The sequence below is a fragment of the Ascaphus truei genome, chromosome 6 (genome assembly GCF_040206685.1).
Source record: "Ascaphus truei isolate aAscTru1 chromosome 6, aAscTru1.hap1, whole genome shotgun sequence".
Classification (NCBI taxonomy): Eukaryota; Metazoa; Chordata; class Amphibia; order Anura; family Ascaphidae; genus Ascaphus; species Ascaphus truei.
The window spans coordinates 27476687-27497762 of record NC_134488.1 but is presented as its reverse complement, the minus strand read 5'-3'; the positions used below and the strand labels follow the sequence as shown (position 1 = coordinate 27497762).

At 44.2% G+C, this 21076-nt stretch overlaps 2 protein-coding genes across 3 annotated transcripts in view; one reads left to right on the top strand and one right to left on the bottom strand.

The window, feature by feature from the left end:
• Positions 1–13601, bottom strand: part of MACO1 (macoilin 1) — a 76138-nt gene extending 62537 nt beyond the window's left edge. Inside the window, exons 1-2 of one of the 2 annotated variants that reach the window (XM_075603737.1) lie at positions 13435–13574; positions 1450–1526 (exon numbers count right to left, since the gene is read on the bottom strand). In XM_075603737.1, coding sequence (XP_075459852.1) covers positions 1450–1454 — 5 coding nt within the window. In that variant the 5' untranslated portion in view covers positions 1455–1526; positions 13435–13574. Of the gene's footprint in view, positions 1–1449; positions 1527–13434 lie in introns of both variants that reach the window. The other variant, XM_075603736.1, reaches the window with a different exon arrangement.
• Positions 13602–19196: 5595 nt separating this feature from the next.
• Positions 19197–21076, top strand: part of LOC142496791 (RH-like protein) — a 42940-nt gene continuing 41060 nt past the window's right edge. Inside the window, exon 1 of the mRNA XM_075603733.1 lies at positions 19197–19522. Coding sequence (XP_075459848.1) covers positions 19381–19522 — 142 coding nt within the window. The 5' untranslated portion in view covers positions 19197–19380. The remainder of the gene's footprint in view (positions 19523–21076) is intronic.

The following is a 21076-nucleotide window of genomic DNA, read 5'->3' as shown; positions in this document are numbered from 1 at the left end:
TGATTAACCCCTTGATATCTTGACAGTCTGAGTGCAATAAATGGGGACCTTGGGAGATCCTGTGATTTTTGTGTGTGTTTAGTAATACTAAACATTTTGCACCAACTGTGTATATATATTTGTATATCAGAATTTTGATATAACAGGCGAGTTGTTTACCCATATGTTGTGTAGATGAGATAAGATTAGCTTTTGTTGTGAGCTTGGAGTTCTTTAGTTGCAGCAGCTAGGAGAAGCTGGGAATGGAGGCAGCTGCTTGCCAGCTATGAGTAACTGGGAGAAGCTGCAGTCTGCGGGAACAAATCTCTTTAGGGAGGTCCCTACACCCAAGTCTACAGGGTAACCCCAGTGTCCCAGTTGTAAGTGTGTTTTGCTGTAAAATAGTTGTGGGTATTTCTTTTTCCAATAAATTAATTTAATAAACTCTGTTTTTGTCTGGCAGATTGATCCCTGGTGTGTTAGTCCTGGTCTCCCGTGACAATTGGTTCATGTGTTTCTGTGCAACGAAAATCCCCGTTAGTACCGCCAACGTAACGCTGCAACTTTTATGAACGGTAGTTATTTTTTGCATATCATTAGCTTTGTACAGACCCATTAAACAGAGGAAAAATAATGACTATAGACTATTAAGGTAGCAGTCGTTATTAACGCAAATTTAACAGACTTGAGGATCTACCTTTTTTAGGTTTTATTCCTACAAAAAAGGAGCTTACAACCAAAATTGACATGGCTGCGGAATCACAGCAATTTTTTCACTGGACTACAGAGATCCTGATCAGAGAAGCGTGGAATAAGACCGCTCCCGACAGGTCTATTTGTAGTCTGCCTGGCGAGCAGTAGAAAGGGAGCATAAACAGCAGGTGCTGCCATGACAGACCAGTGCCATTTTTAAATAAAAAGCAGGTTGGTAGAATGCTTTAATGGGCATCACACTTCTCACCTATATTTGCAAAGGAAACTGCATCTTTAAACTACTAATCTAGTCATCTTCTACAGAAAGATGCAATCCCCAAATGTAAAAAAACAAAAAAAATATTTGCTTCTTGTGTAAAAATAAAAATCTGTTTTATTTTCCCTTGGGTCCATTTAATTTAGATGTTATCTGGTAATGGTTGTACTTTCTTCATAATCAAATTGTGCCGTCATCCTAAATCAAACCCTCTGAAAGAACCATCACCCTGCATATAGTCTACAGTCTCATCACAAGAGATTAGGTGAAAATGGAGTCAACTCACCAGAGCATTTGGTTACTCTGGAGAAATTAAACGTTTAAATATATTAATACTTCTTTCATCTGTATATAAATGGTGTCAACCACCTACATTTAAACACATCACTTCCATTAGTTCACTTTGATCCTCGAAGGAACAGACTTGTAAAGTCTACTTGTGAGTCACACTTAGAAATCAGTCATATGCAACCGGGAATCTATCAATATATTATACTTACAGCATGTCACATTAAGTAGAAATCGCTACACTGTAATATACAGTCCTGGTATTCAATCACTTGAAATCATTTTCATTCTAGAAAATAAATGAAAATGAACATTTGATGTGGTGTGCCAAAGCAGTCCAGCAATATTCATGAGCTTGGAAATTTTGGCTACATGCAGTTTTTTTTTTTTTCCTTCTTTTTTTTTTTTACACAGGAATCAAATCAGTTTGTGGCCTAGATAATTTTGGCAGATGGAACCACCATATATCTAGCACTGTGAAAGCAGCCACTATTCATACTTTAAAGGTAAAATTGGTCTTAGGAACAAAGTGAAGCAATACCACGGGCATGTCTTCAATGTTGAATCTCCAAGTTAAATCTGGGTGACAGCCGCTTAATCTGTAAATATGAATATGGAAGAACTCTAATCAATGTCAGGAAACCTCCTAAAGCTGATACACAGAACAGGACGAATATCCTGGTGCAATCACCCTTTTTGGAGGAAGTCCTTGGGATGAGCAGGACCTGCCCCAAATGTTACAGTTAATGGGTCCTGTATACTAAGGAGTACAAAGACATGCCAAGGAACATTGGGCCTTTTGAAAATAGGGCTGACAATCTGCTTTACAGGGCAATTTAAAAATAGGTATATTTGGGGGAACTGCGCCTTGAAACGTTATGTCAGTTTAAAATTTGCCAACACAAGCTGGGCAAAGACAGTGACCTTTCAGGTGCCAAAGGCTACACTTTGCCACTTGGATTGGCTTTGAGCGAACATAGCCATTTCCTTGTGGTACAAATAAGAACAATTGACAAAGTCGCAAGACCCATTATTTCATTTTGCTTTCATTTATATCTAGAGAGATACGTCTAGTTACATTGTAAGTGCTTGTCACGGGAGACCAGACGATTACAATGGGATCAAAAGCATTAGACAGAACAAAAACAAGCAGCTAAATAAAATAGTTTATTATTTTGGCCTGAGCCAACATGAGCAACACAATTGCACAAAACAAGCCAAAAACACACCAAAACAGAGGGTTACAGGGGGGGGGGGGATCCCAACTAGGTGATGGGCGCTGCCATAGCTATCTTACCCAAGATGTCTTCCATGCTCCAATAGGCCGGGGCCATGGTAAAAAATATAACGCCGAGCCAGGAAACTTACCTCCTGCATGTGTGAGGCTTTGGTAGACGCTTCCGCACGTGTGCGGAACTGCAGCCGACCGGCAAAAGCTAATGACACTCCGTGACGTCGGCGCAGTGACATGCTAGCCCCGCCTCCCAAGCGCGCTCATGCCAGGACACAAAAAAGCTCCTGCTTGAGCAGGAGAGCATGAGCGTCAGCGTGGCTCAGCGCTGTATTTTTTACCATGGTCCCGGCCTTAATCGGAGTATCCCAGTACCGTGGGACGATAACCACTCGCTTACAAGTTCAAATCTCCTGCTAGTGTCAGACACCAAGACTAGCTATGAACTGCAGATTAACTGTAACATCTGGAGCGGTTATCAGCATTGGCTTACATTCTTTTCCGGCCTCCATCTGAAACCATGGAGAGGCCGGGTGCAGATGTGTGCGGGTATTTTTAAAGGTTCCCCACAGCTCTGAGAACTAAACTACTGACAAAGTACAACAGGTTAATAGGAATATACATTTTCACATCGCATTCATTTTATTTCCAAACTTCATTTGCAGATTCTCATTTTTGTCTTCATGCCATGCAAAATCTAACCCCTAATATTTGTTTAAGCTCTTGTCACGTGAATGAATATTATGCGGAAGGAGAAATATTTATGGCTGCGGTCAGTCTCCAAATGTAAGCTATATTTAAATAAACACGACACCACACAGGATTTGATACAATAACAAAGTATGTATTCTATTAATAACTTTGTACTCACAAAGCGAGAATTTCGAAGAGCAGTAGGTACAAGATATATACTGAATATACAGGAGGGCATAAAAAGTACAAGTATCCCATCTATACAAATGCTGGCAAACAAAAAATAAAGGGAAAAGCTGCACACCAAATTTGAAAAATGAAATACATACAGTTTACGGTGCTGCTGGTTCAAGGAGTACCTGTCAAAAATATTCCAAGGCAATACTCAGGAAAAAGGGAATCCAACGCTGTACTCAGAATGCCATTGTGCGTTGTATTATGAACAGACGATTATGCAGTAATATAATACAGGCAGTCCTCGGTTATCCAAAGGAAGCCGTTCTGGAAGTAGCGCTGGATAGTGACACCGTTGTAAAGCGAGTCCCAATGTTAATCAGTGGCGGTGAGCGTTGGATAACACATCGGTGCGCAAAGTGGGGGGCTTTTCCCCTGGGGGCGGGGGGGTACAGCGGCTACAGAGATCCTGCGCTCTCCCCCAAGGCACTTAAATTAAGTGCCGGGGGGACTGCGTGAGGCCTCTGCAGCTTCTCTTACCTGAACTTCAGGGACGCGTCGCCATGGTAACCGCGGGGTCACGACGTCATTTGACGCAGGAGGGGAGGGGGCACTAGGCAAGGAGGGCGCAAGTCAAACTTTGCGCAACCCTGGTATAACGCATTCAGGCATTGGACAACGAATTCCGGCGTCGAAAAACGGCCCTTAAGGTTGCATTGTAAAGCGTTGGATATGCCATTCGTTGTAAAGTGAAACGTTGGATAACGAGGACTACATGTATAGTTAAGGGCAATGTGAAATTATGTATTGTTATAATTATCTGCTGAATGGGAAGGGTAAACAGAAAAAAAATACAAACAGGAGACATCAATAACAATTTGAACGCGTTTTGTGCAAACTCCTGTTCAGCACAAAGTGATATCACACAGGGGAGTAGTTAGAGGAAAAATCAAAACCTCCCATGTCTTAGCTCACCACTAACAAACAATATTGTGAAATACTTGTTAGGTGTAAAAAAAAATAAAAGTAAAATACCTAGATTTAACTGTCAAACACATTGGTTCATTTTGGTCCTAGTAAAGATATATCCAACTCATCTTTTGGATCCTGAGTTGAAAACACCAGTAAAAACAGAAACTATTGTTTATTTGATGCACCATAGCCCCGTGTTTCAATACAAACTTGCACTTCCATCAGGGAGGCATGTGATGATTAACTGAATAAACTAAAATTTACACTTTTACTGAAGTAAGCACCCAGATTATCTGGATTCCCCCCCCCCCCCCCCCCCCCCCAGTGAGCAGAAAGGATTGAGGTTGTAAAAAGATGCCTCCAATTGCTACATTTACTTTTTTGCCCTTTAAAAGCCCAAATATGAAAAGCACAGTAAGAAAAACATGGAATAGCCAACAAATAATATTTTATCAGATGCATTCTAAGGGACTTGAACCTAAAAACAGAAAAAGAGTAAAACACTGGGCTGGGGAAGAGAACTAAGGATGTTTAAACCAGACACAATTAGGTCATGATGAGAGACCATGAGTCCATGGCATCCACAGGTCCCTAAAGCTGCTTCATCACCCCATTGGTTAAGCTACAGACAAGGATTCTGGGTAGCGACATGCAAATAAGCATATAATACGCACTATTTGACACTTTTAGCTTCCTACCCATCTTTACTTGGATTCCATAGAGTATTTGCCATTGAGATTAAGGACACTTGGTATAAGCTTGATCACCAACTCAGTCTTCAGCAAGGGAAACAAAATAAATAGAAAAATGTGTTTTGTGGTATTAAGTTATGAAGTTTGGTGGCACATTAAACACTCTTGCTGGTCCCTGGTTAAGGGGTTAACTAATCAATTGCATAACATGAGAAAAGAAAAATATGCCCAGCACCTCAGGGATCGGTACTGGGACCTCTGTTTCTTAACGTGTCTATTAATGACCTTGAGATTGCTCTCTATGCCAAAGTCTCCAGCTTTTCTGATGACACTGAATTGTGTGAGGTAGTAGAATCAGAGCAGGATGTAATTTCTCTCCAGAAGAACTTGGAGAGACTGGAAACGTGGCCAGGTAAATGGCAGATGAGGTTTAATACAGATAAATGTAAGGTTATGCATTTGGGATGCAAAAATAAACAGGCGACTTACAAATTAAATGGGGATAAATTGGGGGAATCATTGATGGAGAAGGATTTAGGAGTGTTTGTAGACAGCATGCTTAGCAATAGTGCCCAAAGTCATGCAGTAGCTGCAAAGGCAAACAAGATCTTATCTTGCATTAAATGGGCAATGGATGGAAGGGAAACATAATTATGCCCTTTACAAAGCATTAGTAAGACCACAACTTGAATATGGAGTACAATTTTGGGCACCACTCCTTAAAAAAGACATTATTGAACTAGAGAGAGTGCAGAGAAGAGCCACCAAATTAATAAAGGGGATGGATAATTTGATTTATGTGAGGCGAGCTAAATTAGATTTACTTACAATAGAAAAAAGGCGCCTAGGAGGGGATATGATCACTATATACAAATATATTCGGGGACAATACAAGGAGCTTTGAAAATAACTATTCATCCCTAGGACAGTACAAAAGGACACGGGGTCATCCCTTAAAGTTGTAGGAAAGGAGATTTCACAAGCAACAAAAGGAAAGGGTTCTTTACAGTAAAGGCAGTGAAAATGTGGAATTCATTACCCATGGAGACTGTGATGGCAGATACAATAGATGTGTTCAAAAAAAGGTTGGACATCTTTTTAGAAAGGAAAGGTATAAAGGGATATATATACCAAATAAGAAAACATGGGAAGGATGTTGATCCAGGGAGTAATCCGATTGCCAATTCTTGGAGTCAGGAAGGAATGTATTTTCCCCTTCCAGTATGAGCCATCATTGGATGATAGGTCACTGGGGTTTTTTGTTTGGCTTCCTCTGGATCAATATACTGCAAGTACGGATATAGGATAAAGTATCTTTCGTCTAAATTTAGCATAGGTTGAACTTGACGGACGTACGTCTTTTCAACATCATCTACGTAACTATGCTATTGAAGACTTCACAAGAGACATCATTGGTAACCGATACAACATTAAAGTTTAAATATGTCAAACTAATGTATTTTTCTACTAAGAAAACCGAAAATGTTTCAATGTTAAATTTCACTTTACTTTAAAACCCAATGCAGGTTTTTTCAAAGAAATGGAGTAATAATAAAATGAAATTGCATTGCTACAAAACACCATTAGAGATTGTATAATCCCACCGAACAGGATTTGGAATGAATGTTAATGGCTGCACTTCCAGAGCACTTTTCATCCTTAAATCTCTAAGAAATGGACAAAAGGTTTTTAATTCATGACTGCAGTTATAAAATACAGGCCGCTTGTAATTTGATATTAAGCAGAGGAAAGACGCCTAGTCCTTGAGCCGGGAGCTTCAGGTCAGAGACGTAATAAGCAGTAGTCATAATGAGTAGCCTTCCAATTTCCAACAAACATTTGGAGAGAGGGAATTACTAGAAAGGGCAGTAGCATCTTCACATCAAAAATATAGGGTTTGATAATGTTCAATGAACTGAGCAATTGCTTTGCTTCTATCCTTTAACTGGTTACTAAGCAACAGTTCATTTAAAGACTTCAACAAGTAAAGACTGAAATTTGAGATTTTGGGGGTTCTGTACCCTGTCCACACACAAAAAAAAGGCAAGAGAAAAAAGTTGCCAATGAGACTCTGTTGAAGTTGGGGATGCTGAATCTGTGATAATGGCAAGAAGAAAAAAAAAAATTATAAATACATTTTTACAACTCTGGTAATGTAAACGGGGGGAAAAAAATAATTAGATGAGGGCCTACTTAGCTGTTTCATGGATTGCAAGTAAGGGGTTTATTCACTAAAATGTTGATTTGCTGTAGGTCAAAATGCTTCATGGACCAACATTATAGTTCTTCATAAATTAAATGAATGTACAGAGCTTTGCCAACCTTCAAAAAGTGCATTTGAACAGACTGAGGTGCCCCTAGAGAGCCGATACGAGCTATTTCATGCTCCGGGGATCCCCAGGTTTTCAAGATCCTTACTGGCCAACAGGAAGACGCAACGTCATCCATTAAATCCAATGGAAAAAAAAAAAAAAGTAGTAATGCCAATAACTTCACTAGTAAGTATCTGGGGGTCATCTTTGGTGCGAAAAATAGCACGGTCCCCTGCAGATGACCCCCGTTTCCAGTCCTGTAAAAAAATAAGGGTCAAAAATAAAAATAAGGGTCAAATAGGATTGCTGTTCTAAATCACTTGTAGGTCTTTTAAGAGTTATGACAGCCAATAACAAAATCTACACCTCCTAAGGACCAACGTAGCAAGTTGGGCTGCATTCATTAACCCTTTAGACTGCCCTTACGTGATCTAAAAATGCCACAAGTGTGACTGGCATTGACAACATTTCAAGGGGCATCCCAAATAGACATTTTATTTGTAAACATTTTTCACTTGCTCAGTGAAATCTGATTCTTTTGAAAGATTCAAATAACCTTTAACTATTTTACTTATTTGTACATTGTGAAAAATTAATGGTTTTGTTTTTCTCCAGGTTCACTCAACTCAAGAATTTTAGCTACTTATGGGTTTATCTGTTTGACAGTCAATTGTGTTTCAAAATTGCTTTGATGTACGAATGCAATTAGAGACATTTTCACTCATACAGCCCAGCCTTTCTAGACTTGGAAATAATTGTACCCTGGCACAGCAGACCGCTCTGCATGTTATATAGTGTGTGCGGCCATATGCTTTTTGTGTGTATGTAATTTTTTTTTTTTAAACCACACACACACACTTTAAAAACAAAACAAAAAAAGCATGAGTAATAAATAAACAAAACGGTGTAAAACAGCCAAATGTAATCTATGAAGCATGCTTCAGCCTTTAGGTCACTTTGGCTTAAGGAGGAACGGTCCCTCTAAAGTAGGATACTAATGGAGGATTTGACAATGAAGTATAAACAGGAGGATAATGGGAAGTAAATGCAAATTGCACAATAGATTGCTGGGCTAAGTGTTACAGTTACACATGTTCTGTTCTAGAACAGTGCCTCCCAACAAGAGCTTCAAGAACCCCTAGGGCAGTGTTTCAGCCAGGGTGCCGCGATACCAGGGGGCTGGGAGGGGACACTGCATCCTGTCTGAGAAATGAGACTGATCCGCTTCTACTCGCTCTCCTCTCAGACCGGCACAGCGAAGAGTGGAAAGGCAGATCACAGACTCCCCACCGTGAGTGGAGTGTGTAATAGAGACAAGTGATGAATGTGTGCTATGTGAGAAGGGCCATGGTTTGAGAAAAGCGGCGAGTGTGCTCTGTGACAAGAGGGGGGTGGGTGTGAATGGGTACGGTGCTGAGAATAAGGGCAAGAATGAAGTGCAAGTGTGTAGGGTTTGCACGCGAGGGCAAGTGTGGTGCATGAGAGAAGGGTTGCCCTGAGATTTTTAAAAATCTACCAGGGGTGTCCGTGCTCAAAAAAGGTTGAGAACCACTGCCATAAGAGTTCAAAAGGTGTCTCCAAGGGGGTTCATAAAAAAAAAAAAAAAAGTAATGGTGAGCGCGCAACTGGCTGACACAAATCACCTAAGCAATATGAGCGCCGAGTTAAAGCGCCAGCGTGCTCTCATTCACCCTGGCCGCAGCCTTAGAATGGGTGTATAGCAGCAAATTACAGCAGGAGCTCTCAAAGTTGCTCGCCAAAATGGTTTCTATCCACAGCGACCATGCATTGTGGGACAGGACTTTGTAAGCTCCCGCAGTGAGCGACAGCTATACCCCCCATGCTGTTTAGACTCACTGAGGTGCAGTTTGCGGCCTTAAGCTTGTGTTCCCCCACAACAGGCTCAGGACACTATATTGCCTGGGATCGGTCACACAAATTGTGTGTGTTTGAGTTTTGTGAGTCGGCAATAAGATTTAGTCATTAGGCGGTTACTAAACAAATACTCAAGCAGGGGGAGCACTATCCAAAAAAGGTTGGGGAACACCAATCTAGATAAGTGATAACAAAATCATCTTATCGCTATGCCCATCTGGTTACTTATCACATACATTTACAGAAGCACCCAGAGCAAAAGCAAAGTTCATCATAAATGTCTCTTGCACCCTTTCCAGCCACAGTCCAACTACAATGCCTTTGCCTTTAATCTAAATTTATATTAGGGGGACTTAGCAGCTCAGCTAGCCTGTACGGAATATGAAACTCCATAGAATATGTGGTGAAGATGAGAGTCCTTGCTAATGTTCATATGATGGCGTTTTTTTTTTTTTTAAATGCATAGGCTGCGTCCATAGAGACTGCAGCCGTGCGCAGGCGCGCGGAGGCTGAGGGAAAGCGGGTGCTTTCCCTGGCCTTGGTCCGTGCGCCGTCCAGGGGCGTTTCGGGGGGGCTGTGACGTCACGGAGCTGGTTCGCCCTCATTGGGCGAACCGCTCACGTGACCGGCCCTGCGCTCCCGTGAGTTTGAAAATGATCTACGCTTACGCAAGCCCCTGCTAAAGCCGCTCTCATTGCGGCTGCCGCGGCTCACTGAGAAGCGTCAGCGCGCCACAGCGCCTAAGCGCTGACCCTGGACGCAGCCTAACAGTGAAGGAGAGAGGGAAAACAAAAACAGCATGGCATATTTTCAGCATTATAGAAGAACAATATACAAATTGAACGGACACCCTGGATACTATGTTACATGTGTTACACATCATCCAAGTGTAAGGCAAAATGTATATTTTCCTTCTTAAAATTCTTAGTAACCTGAACTGGAATGATCTTTTGGTTAAATTAGACCCTCAGGATCTAATTAAAACGACAATTCTTGAAAATAAGAATACTACAGTGAATAAGGATATTTACATTCATTATACACTTCCAGATACTAGAAGCTCTATAACTTGGGTAGCCCTCAGCCCGTTTGGTTTTTAACGAAGGCAAAGGTCTGACATTTTCTATGAGGACACTACAAAGTAAGCCAAGTGGGTCAGCTGCTCTACTAACTGGCAATGTTTTAGTGGCTCAATACCAGGGGTGGCCAACTCCAGTCCTCAAGGGCCACCAACAGGTCAGGTTTTCAGGCTATCCCTGCTTTCACACAGGTGGCTCATTCAGAATGAGTCCTAAATACAAGTTAGAATGACTAGGCCACCTGTGCTGAAGGAGGGATATCATGAAAACCTGAATTGTTGCTGGTCCTTGAGGACTAGAGTTGGCCACCCTGTGTCTAGTCTATAAAACAGACATGTCAGACGGCTGGAAGCGTCACTCGTACTGACTGGGTGCTGCTTTATACTACTACAGGTTGTTCATTTAAAGAGAGGACATTAAAAAGGTCATGACCATAAACTTTGGCTCAATTGAAAAGGTTGCTTGGTTCCTAATAAAACAAACTTTAGGATGAGATTTAAAAAAAAGTGATCAGGAGACTTCATTATGTTTATTAACATTATTCATCCATTTCACGTGCCACATCTACTCAAACTATGGCAACCAAGTTGGTATTTTGGTTAAAACAGCCATTTATTCATTTAGATTCTACAACAGAATTCTAATAACTTGGGTCTCAAAGTGCTTCACAATCACAGTATAGTGCGCAGCACATAGGAATGTTACAGGCACTGTCCCTGCACAGATGAGATTACAATCTATGTTTTTGGTGCCTGAGGCACAGGGAGATAAAGTGACTTGCCCAAGGTCACAAGGAGCAGACATCGGAATTTGAACCAGGTTCTCCTTATTCAAACTCTGTGTCATGGTTTACAGCAGGGGAGCGCAATTTTTTAGTGCTGCGCCCCTCTGTCTCTCTCCGGCTCTCGCACCCCCCCCCCCCATCAGATGACGCTGCAGGGTCATGTGACGTCACATCCCCCGCGGCATCATTTGACGCGTGTGACGTCACATGGTGCCATGGCGACGGGTCACAGAGCGTCTGAATCCCGGTAAGTAGACAGTTGCAGAGGCCTCACGCAATCCCCCGGCATTTAAATTAAATGCCTGGGGGAAGGGCGCAGGACCTCTGCAACTGCCCACTCCCCCCCAACAAAGTCTCCTGCCCCCCCTGGGGGTCGTGCTCCCCACTTTGCGCACCGCTGGCTTACAGAGTCAGTGTCTCTGCTCGCTCACTGACTGATAGGATAGGAAATTGAGCTAATTGATATAAAAATCAAGTTTGCGAACATTTTAGTAACTACACTGCTATCAGCTAAGTCAAATCACCCTTTGAGCGTCTTACTCACTTTACAGTAAAGTAGTAACCAACTTACTCATAAGCACTCACACGTCAAACATAATTAAGCATATTTCCATTCATCACTACATTCGCATTCTTTGGCAAAGACAAGCATCATAGACATAGCTTCTATTAACCAGTTAGGTTATCTTGATTCCTGGGTGCATCGTCACACAACCTCATGTCAAATATTACAGGAATAGAATATGTAACTCAAGGAGGCCAAGGATGATACAAGGATGAGACTGAATTCATGACACACGCTGGTGTCTATTTACAAAACTCTCCCAGCACCAAAACCAGTGCATCAGATATTTTAAAAAGGAAACTCTGCTTTCAGTGGGAGTCTCACTCTGATGAATCGGGTGCTGTGTTTTTTATACTAGTTTTTCAGCTGGGTGACTTTATAAAACAGACTGCATATTCCTGGAGCCAAACCTCTCAATTGCTTAAAGAGTTACTTTGATCTCTAGACCCAGCATCCAGAATACATAGGCCCTGATTCAATGTTGTGAAGCCAGCCAGAGCTGGTCAAGAGCTGAGCTCCACTGACAAATCTTCTCCAGCACAGGGAAGCAGCTTCACAGCACAGCATAAGGGCAATACCAGTCAATCAGTGCCTATAGCCAGGACCGCATAAAGAGCCCACATTTTTCACCCACCACCTTAACCATTCCAAAGCACTGCAACCTCCAGGACAGGAAGGGATTTTAAAACGAATTTAGAGATCAACCCATTTTTCAATAAACTGCAGAGTAGTCACCCAGCTTGGTAACCTAGCAGGGAACATTGAAATGGAGTTTAAAACTTCAACAGCAAAGGAAAGACAGATTCATTACATATTGAAATCGAGACCTTGATTTTGACAATGAGTAAACAATAAAGTGTCATTAGACTACTTCAGTTGCTATTCCAATGTTTACTTGACATATGCCCTCTGGTACCACTCTTGGATAACAGTTACATACATCATTACTCTTTCCATGGGAAATTACACAAGAAAGGGTGTGGGGGGTATAGATACCTCCTAAGCTTAACAGATTCACTGCTGAAGTTTATGAGAATATCCTCACTACAAACAACCGAGAAAAACACATATATTGGGGAGATTCGACAGGTCTGCAAATTGCAATTTAGCCCCAATAAGCCTCTGCTATAAGTCTGTGAGCAAAAAGGTACACTTCCGGGTAACAAAAAGATGGAAGATTTGGGGAATTAGGAAAAAAAACAAAAAAAAACACACACACACGGCATTTTTAATGGATAAACACCGACTTTAAAACTCCCATCGAGTCTTGCTCTTTAACACGGAAGATAAACAGCACCGAGTCTCCAAACAGTCACTGCCAGCAAGGGAGACCTGACAGGTTCGCACATGGCCCATCTCACCCAGACCACCGACTTCAATGGGTCTGAGCGCAGAGATGTCAAATCCGAAGTATTAACACCGGGGGTAGGGAAGAGACTCCTAGCTAATAAGTAACCCCGTCACTGCCGGAGTAGCAACCAATTAAGCCTGTGACTACCTGACAATGAGGGATGATGACAGCTCTGCAAATGACACTTCACTCCCCAATGACCAGGTCACCCACAAAACAAGTTTCGATCAAAACACACACACACACACACACACACAAATATATCGAGACAACTCCAGCGAGTGTCACCATGAACACAATGAGCTGGAATCCCCACTTGACAGCTCAAGACAACGCTCCCCAATGTGTGAGGACGGAGCACCCCCTCAGGATACACCCAGACTTCTCTCGGGGCCTTCCCTGCCACTGGAGCAGGAGGGGGGGACACACACAGCGTGTGGGGGCGGCGGGAGAAGCACAAGTCACCCACCTGCCGTATATCCCCTCCGTGATTCGGTTCCGTTTCACCGGCCGCCGGAGTTTGCTGCAGTCCGCATTCCGCCGCTTCATTCTCCCGGCCTCTGTGAGGCCTTCCCCCGCCGCCGAGGCCGCCTCGCTCTCCCACTCTCCCGGCCCCTGTGAGGCCTTCCCCCGCCTCGCTCTCCCGGCCCCTGTGAGGCCGCTTTACTCTCCCGGCCCCTGTGAGGCCTTCCCCCGCCTCGCTCTCCCTCTCTCCCGGCCCCTGCGAGGCCTTCCCCCGCCTGGCTCTCCCGCTCTCTCTGCCCCCGCCGCCCCTCAGACCGCCGGAACCCTCACATGAAGGAGAAGTTTGAATGGAAGGAGAATTCTGACGGTTTTATCGCTTCACTTATGTGTTTGAAACAAAGAAATAAATATGGAGGCCCCTCCTCCCTTTCACACAGCGCAGCCTCAGCCAGGCGCAACGTAACCCCGGCCACATTGTGATTGACCGGTGGGCTGAGCCAATCCCAGCGCGCAAGACGCGCGGGTGAGGTGGAGTGACGGCGCCGGCAGCCAATGGCGTTCAAGGGGAGCCTGCCAATCGTGACGCAGAAGGTTATTTGGCTTCTTCGTTCCCTTAAAAGAGAAACTGGAGGGGGAGAGGTGGAGTGTTCGTGTGACGGACGCGGAGGGAGGCCAATGGGAACCCGTTGCGGCCTGGGTGGGCGGCTCGGAGGGATTGAAAGAGTGGCGCGCGGGAAGCGCGCGGGGCTGTCAACAGCGTTTGCTGGGACGTCAGGAGCGGGGGGCGGAGTGAGTGTCACGCAGGGGTAGCCAATCGCGGAGAGGGGGGTGGGAAGGGGTGACAGGGGCTTGACCAATGGGGGGAGCGCGAGTGGGCAGGGTTAGCGCTGGCAGTTGGGCGGGTTTATTTGGGGGTTCCACGTCCGCAGGATAAAGGGCCGGGCTGGGGACCCCGCCCACTGGGAGGCCGGGGATGTGCTTGTGGGCGGCGCACCCACCGCATATTGATGGGAGGGAGACTGCGCCATGCAGGGGGAAATCTTGTAAAGCCATTATTAAGGAAGCGCAGGCAGGGCTTGTATGGTCATCATTATTGTGGGTGTATTTAAATATACGATCAATTAAAGGAATTACTCCAAACCACAGACAATATACCAGAGTTATTTCTGTAAAATAAGGAACACGTGTAAGGGGAACCCGCGGGTTTTACATTTCATTTGTGTGATTAATATGATTTAATATTTGTGGTGTCGTTTAAATAAATATCAGATATCTTAAAACCCACCTCCCTTAGCAAAGCATAATGGGGAGCTCCGTGGCTGATACCTGACACCTCATACATAAAGCTTGGCCCCCTGCAGACGCGCGCTTACCAGAACGCCCCCCTGCTGTCTCTGTACGTTCTTCCTACCTATTAGATTGCAAGCTCTTCGGAGCAGGGACGCATTTTCCTAATGTTACTTTTATGTTTGAAGCGCTTATTCCCATTATGTTGTTTGAATTATGTGTTTTGTGTGTTATTATGGCACGTGTGTTACTGCTGTGAAGCGCTATGTATTGGAGCTATATAAATAAAGATTCATATGTGTGGGTGTGTATATATAAGGCTGTAAACCACAGAGGATACATGACTATACAACTGTAAATACAGGGTTGGTGTCTCGCCCCAATAAGAATGTAATGTATCTTTATTTACATAGCGCCGTCCATGTACATAGCGCTTTACAACATTGCAATAGGAGGCAAATACATGACAAACAATGGGAATAAGTGCAGCAGCATTAAAGCTGCAGTTCAGTCTTTTTTTTTTTTTTTTACTTTAATAGTTTCATGTGTGCAATCTCTAATTACCTAAAAAAAAACTGTATAGCTGCCGGTCAATTCGTTTTCCATGTATTGATCGGCAACATTTGGCAAGATCTTTAGATATGGCATATGTTTTTCTTCTGCTTCTGTCACTCAGTGGAAGCTCATGAATATTCATGAGCACTCCTGCACTGACATGTGCTTGAGGGAGGGCAGGGCTGACAAAGGGGTGTGCCAGGGCTTGTGACAGGACATGAAGGGGCAGTGCCTTCGCAAATGGCTGTTAAAGTAGAATACAAGAAAATTGGTCTTTCAAAGTTGTTGTTTTTAAAACAGAAAACGCTAAAAGTTTTTTTTCTTACTACAGAACTGATTTATTAAAAAAAAAACACATGCAGGATATTGACTGAACTGCAGCTTTAAACATAACCCTGCCCCAAAGAGCTTACAATCTAATAGTGGTATGGTGGGAGGCTTACAGACACATTAATAGTAACAAGTGCAGTCATGAGGTCACTGCACCTAGAGTTCGTAGCAGAGGGGTAAAATGTGTAATGAGATGTTTCTTTTGAGCGGTGGATTATTATCTGGGTTTTGAATGAGGGAAGTTGCTTGATGAACATTGAGTGGATCTATTTTGATCTGGTTTGAAACTGATTGGCCGGCGAAGCCGGCCAATTCAGTTGAACAGCAATTCTACTTGTTACCAAGTAGAACAAAGATAAACCAGTCAAACAAAAATGAAATGAACCCAACAAGAGCACTGATGAAGTGCACTTAAAACAGAAGGGTTAAATCTGAAGAACCCTGATTGGTGGATACCGAGCAAAGCACCCCGCCTAACGCCCACTGGGAGGCAAACTCTGAAACCGTCCCAGTAGACTCGGCGTACGAGTACTCTGCCCGAATACGGGAGTGCACCAGCGCCCGGAACATGACCACGATGTTTGTCGGGACCCCCCCCTCCAAACACTGCTTCCTGGTTTTACAAATGGCTACCTTAGCCAATGCCAGGAGCAGGTTGTGAACATTGAGTGGAAGAAGGTTCTATCAGTGGGAAGAGATTAGTGATGAGGGTTTAAGACGGGAGAGGGCTGTCTAGGTAAAAATGTGTAAATATGAGACAACCTTAAGTGGAGTGTAAGACACAGGTATGTAACCCTAATTTGCTATGTTACCTGTATGTGTAACGGTTTTCAAACAATCGTATCACAGAAGAGATCAGGAAAAAATCAAAACACCACAAAGCATTTACTTACTATGGAGCCATCAAAAGATATAAATGTGGATAGGTGCGGGCTACAAATAATAACTTTATTTCATATAGCGCTTTTCTCCCGATGAGATGCAAAGCGATTCACAATTACATAGGCATTTGTACAGACAGATTTAAAAAAAAGTCCCGTTATTAGCCTGGGCTAATCATCAACAACGTGTAAAAAAACATATACAAGGTATCCTCCTTGTGGCTATACAGGTAAAACCCTACTTCATACCTGTCACGTAAATTCTTTATATCTTCATATGACATCATCTTAAAATATGGGAAACACAGCCTGGTCTCACCTCCACCTGGTGTGCTGCATCTCTTCATATGTGCAATCATGATCAGCAAGCCGGAGCTCTTACAGGGGCGGCCAACCTGGCTGGGAGTTATAGCCAGAATTGTAACAGGTCCACAATAAGAAAAAAAAATCCAATACTTGTATACACTGACACCTAGCAAAGCTGACCGTGTCAGTGAGTAGTGCCGTCAAGTTATTTCATGTGTCAGTGTAATGCCGTCTCGCTACATACTCTGTGTCAGTGTGTAGTGCGGCATATTGACGGCACTATACTCTGACAGAGTACATAGCCAGTGCCACTACACACTGACAGAGGACTTAACCTGACACAACTATACACTGGTAGAGGGTATAACCTGAGACAGAGTACCAGTTGGGGGGGGGAAGGGAGGGGAGAGGGTGTGACATGGAGAGATGGGGCAGTGGGGGACAAACCGGGGATGGGGCCCATGGAGGCAGTGGGGTGATTGTTCCTACTTTGTTCTCCAATCTACACAGCCAGACCCACATGGAGCTCTCAGCAGACAGGGTGTATACTCACTGTACCCTGTGCTGCTTGGGAGCCAACCATGGGTCGCTGGCCCATAGGAGCTGGCCAACCTGTGGCCCAATGGTCACATGCGGCTCTTCAGTAGGGAGACCATATTTCTCCATGCTGTTTCATCCTCTCTGTGGCCTCACCCCCAGGCTCCTGACACCTCCTCCTGATTGGCTGCTGGGTAATACAGCCAATCAGGATGGAGGAAGCTGCCAAGCCCACTAGTAACAGCCCTGCTCTCTCCCTGCTCGGGGAAATCCTGCAGCGCGCCAAGCAGGTCACTATGTCCAGAGAGGTAACACCAGACACATACATGTCCAGTATTACCTCTCATTTTGTACTGGACAGAGCGTCCAAATACAGGACAGTCAGGTTCAGTACTGGACACCTGGCAACTGTAGTCCTAGTGCAGGATCCGGGAGTTTGGTTCGGGACCCGGAGCAGTCACACTCTCCCCAGTGACATAATCCAGCTCCAGACACCGGACTGCAACTCTGCACCAGGACCCTGAGGACGCTGAGAAAGAGGTGTTAGCGGACGGATCACCGGAGCCTAACATCGGCGGCCCGAAGCGGAAGGCCCTTTGAACTATACCTAGATAAGGGCGCTGTATAAATGTTGTTATAAATAAATAACTACTGGATGGCCTGGCTTACTTATTATTCTAAGCACAATTTGGGAGTGCAATATTTTGGACCTTTCTGGCTTAATAAAATACTTTTTTCATACGGCACCATTGCAGGCTTCTTTGTGCTCTTGTCTCAGATCGACCTCAATTGTCGGTGCCAGGCTCACCTCTGAAGGGCAGCAGAAGGCAGCTCCTATAACTCGAACTCTTAGGCTAAGGCCATACAGCCTTCCCCCGCGTGCAGGCGTGCAAAGGCTGTGACGTCACGCGTGAAGCGGGTGCGTTTTCCGTCCATAGTGGATGCTCTGTGGGGTGCGTGCCTAAGGGCGTCAAGGAGCTGGTTCACCCTCATTGGGCAAACTGCTCAAGTGACTTGCCTGTCGCGCCAAGAAACCTGTTTCACCTGATTTCTTGCGTAACGCGCGCCCCCTCCTGCTTGCGCCCCTGCGGTCCATGGGTGCGATCAATGCCTTTAGGCAATGTGATCGCGCCCCGCGCAAACGCCTCTGTGCGGTCTGCAGCAGTATGGACTTGCCCTTAGGCTGCGGCCATAGCAGGAGAGACGTAGCTCGCGCCGTAAACCAAATGCAAAAGTCAATGCGCACGGCCATAGTACACACGTGAGAGACGACGCTGCAGAAACTTCAGAAGACAAATGAAAAAGTGCAGGGAATTATAGTGCAATAAATGCAACAGTCATACAATATGAAAGGAAATCCCTGCCCCGCAGAGCTTACAATCTAAGTGGTATGATGGGAAGTTTACAGAGACAGCAGGCGAGGGAATAAGTGCAGTAGATGGCAGGCATTGGTAGGTGTGACAGTAGCCATGTGTCTAGGCCAGGAGTGGGCAACTCCAGTCCTCAAGACCTACTAACAGGTCAGGTTTTCAGGATATCCCTGCTTCAGCACAGGTGTGCTGAAGCAGGGATATCCTGAAAACCCGACCTGTTGGTAGCTCTTGAGGACTGGAGTTGGCCACCCCTAGCCTAGGCTATTGGAGTGGTTTTTTATTTATTGCTTAGTTCTAATACCCTCTGAATTGTATTTCCGCTTCAATTTACCTACCTTCCTTCCAGTTCATTTGGTTGTGTAGTGTCACTGTTGCAGCGAGCGCACAGAAGCCATTTTCTTTTCACCCTGCGGGTTACGCCCATTCTCTACTGGTAGCAAGTTGCGTATCAGTGGTGGGCGTTTTAAACCCATCCTCGTTTTTATGAATGACTGTCACTTTGCAATCCCAACTGCTGACACCGACACATCGTACACAAAGTCTCTCGGCTCCCGGCTTGGCCGTGATAAGAGTTGTCGTCGTCCAGTCAACACCCCTTAGACTTGCTTCTGCGATCCTTGCGGGTGCCTCTCCTGAAGAATATTATCCGAGGTCAACGTTTTAATTGACGTTAAAGCTAAAATGCCGCCGAGGTACCCACCCAGTTTGAGAAGCCGGCTGCCGTGGCTGCTGCTGTTCTTCCAAATCATTTTTATACTCGTTTTTTTGTTTTTTGTGTCCCACGATTACCAGCCAGACAGACAATACATTCGGCTGTACCCAGGTAAGACGAAGCTGTTCTCTCTCGACCAGACAAGGTCACGTGGTATTTCAGAGAAGGAAGACTTGGAGCGAGATGCTCTGCGACTGCAAAGGGGAGAAAGTACTTGGGAGATGTGCGTGGAACAGCCTTCCTGCAGGGGTGGTAGTGGCTAGTACAGTAAGGGGATTCAAACATGCTTTGGATTAACATAAGGCTATTCTCAATAGGAAGGAAACATGGGGATAAATATGATCTGATGATTTACAGATGGGCAAAATAGGTGGAACAAATTCTGTTTCTATCAAATGTAAGAAGCGAGTTTAATACATTTGATGCAGATCATAGAGACAGTATTTTTGATACTAATAAGTGGGGGGAAATGAATATACTGTATGCACCTTTGAACTATGTCCTAACTCCTCCTATAGCCTTTTTGCCAAGGGGCGGCCAACTCCAGTCCTCAAGGGGCCACCAACAGGCCAGGTTTTCAGGATATCGCTGCTTCGAAGACTGAGCCACTGATTCAGCCACCTGTGCTGAAGCAGGGATATCCTGAAAACCTGGCCTGTTGGTGGCCTTTGAGGACTGGAGCTGCCCAGCCCCTGCTCTTGCTGCATAGCGAGCCGACACACACAGGGCAAAATAGCTGTAATACTTATTCCACGTGGAATAGATTTTATGTACAATATGCGATGAAACGTTCTCAGTTTGCATGATCCACATATGCACTGTGTGTGTGTGTGTGTGTATGTGTGTGTGTGTGTATATATATATATATATATATATACAGTGTCCGACAAACCTATACATTTACTCGCCCCGGGCGAGTGGATTTAACATCGTGGCGAGCTCCTATTGGCCCAAGCAGCACACGTTTGGTACTAGGTGGCGAGTAGATTTTGTTGTGTGGCGAGTAGATTTTTTGGTGATTTGTCGACCACTGTATATATATATATATATATATATCCTTTTTAAGATCTTGTACTGGGAAGGAATCGAGATATGTATCTCATTTGCAGGTCAATGTTTTGGGTTTTAAAAATATTCATTTATTGTTAATGCTTCAGTTACAGAAATTATGCGTGATATGACACACACACACACACACACACACCACCACCACCACCACCCCCCCCCCGTCCATTGTCTTTATAACGTATTTTTTTAAGAGCCACAGGGTCTTGAATTTTTTTAACAACTTTTTGATTTTTTTTATCCTTGCTTCCAAATAATCCCATTTATTCTGCCACCCCTTCCTTTTCTTAGAACATTTAATGTTTAGATTTGTGGTATAGAATAGCTATTTTTCTTTTTCTTCGTAGAAGAGGACTGTAGCCGTCTTGCATTGGTTCTAAGTGAAGAACCTTTCAGTTTAGGCGACACAGAAGGGTGCGGTTACGTTTCAGAATCAGCATGATGCAGAAACATGTGCGCAGCTGATAAAAAAAAAAGTTTTTTTTTAGTAGTGTCATGTTAGGTTCTTTGTTAGGGGTGGCCAACTCCGTCCTCAAGGGCCATCAACAGGTCAGGTTTTCAAGGCTAACCCTGCCTTAGTCATAGACTGAGCCTCTGATT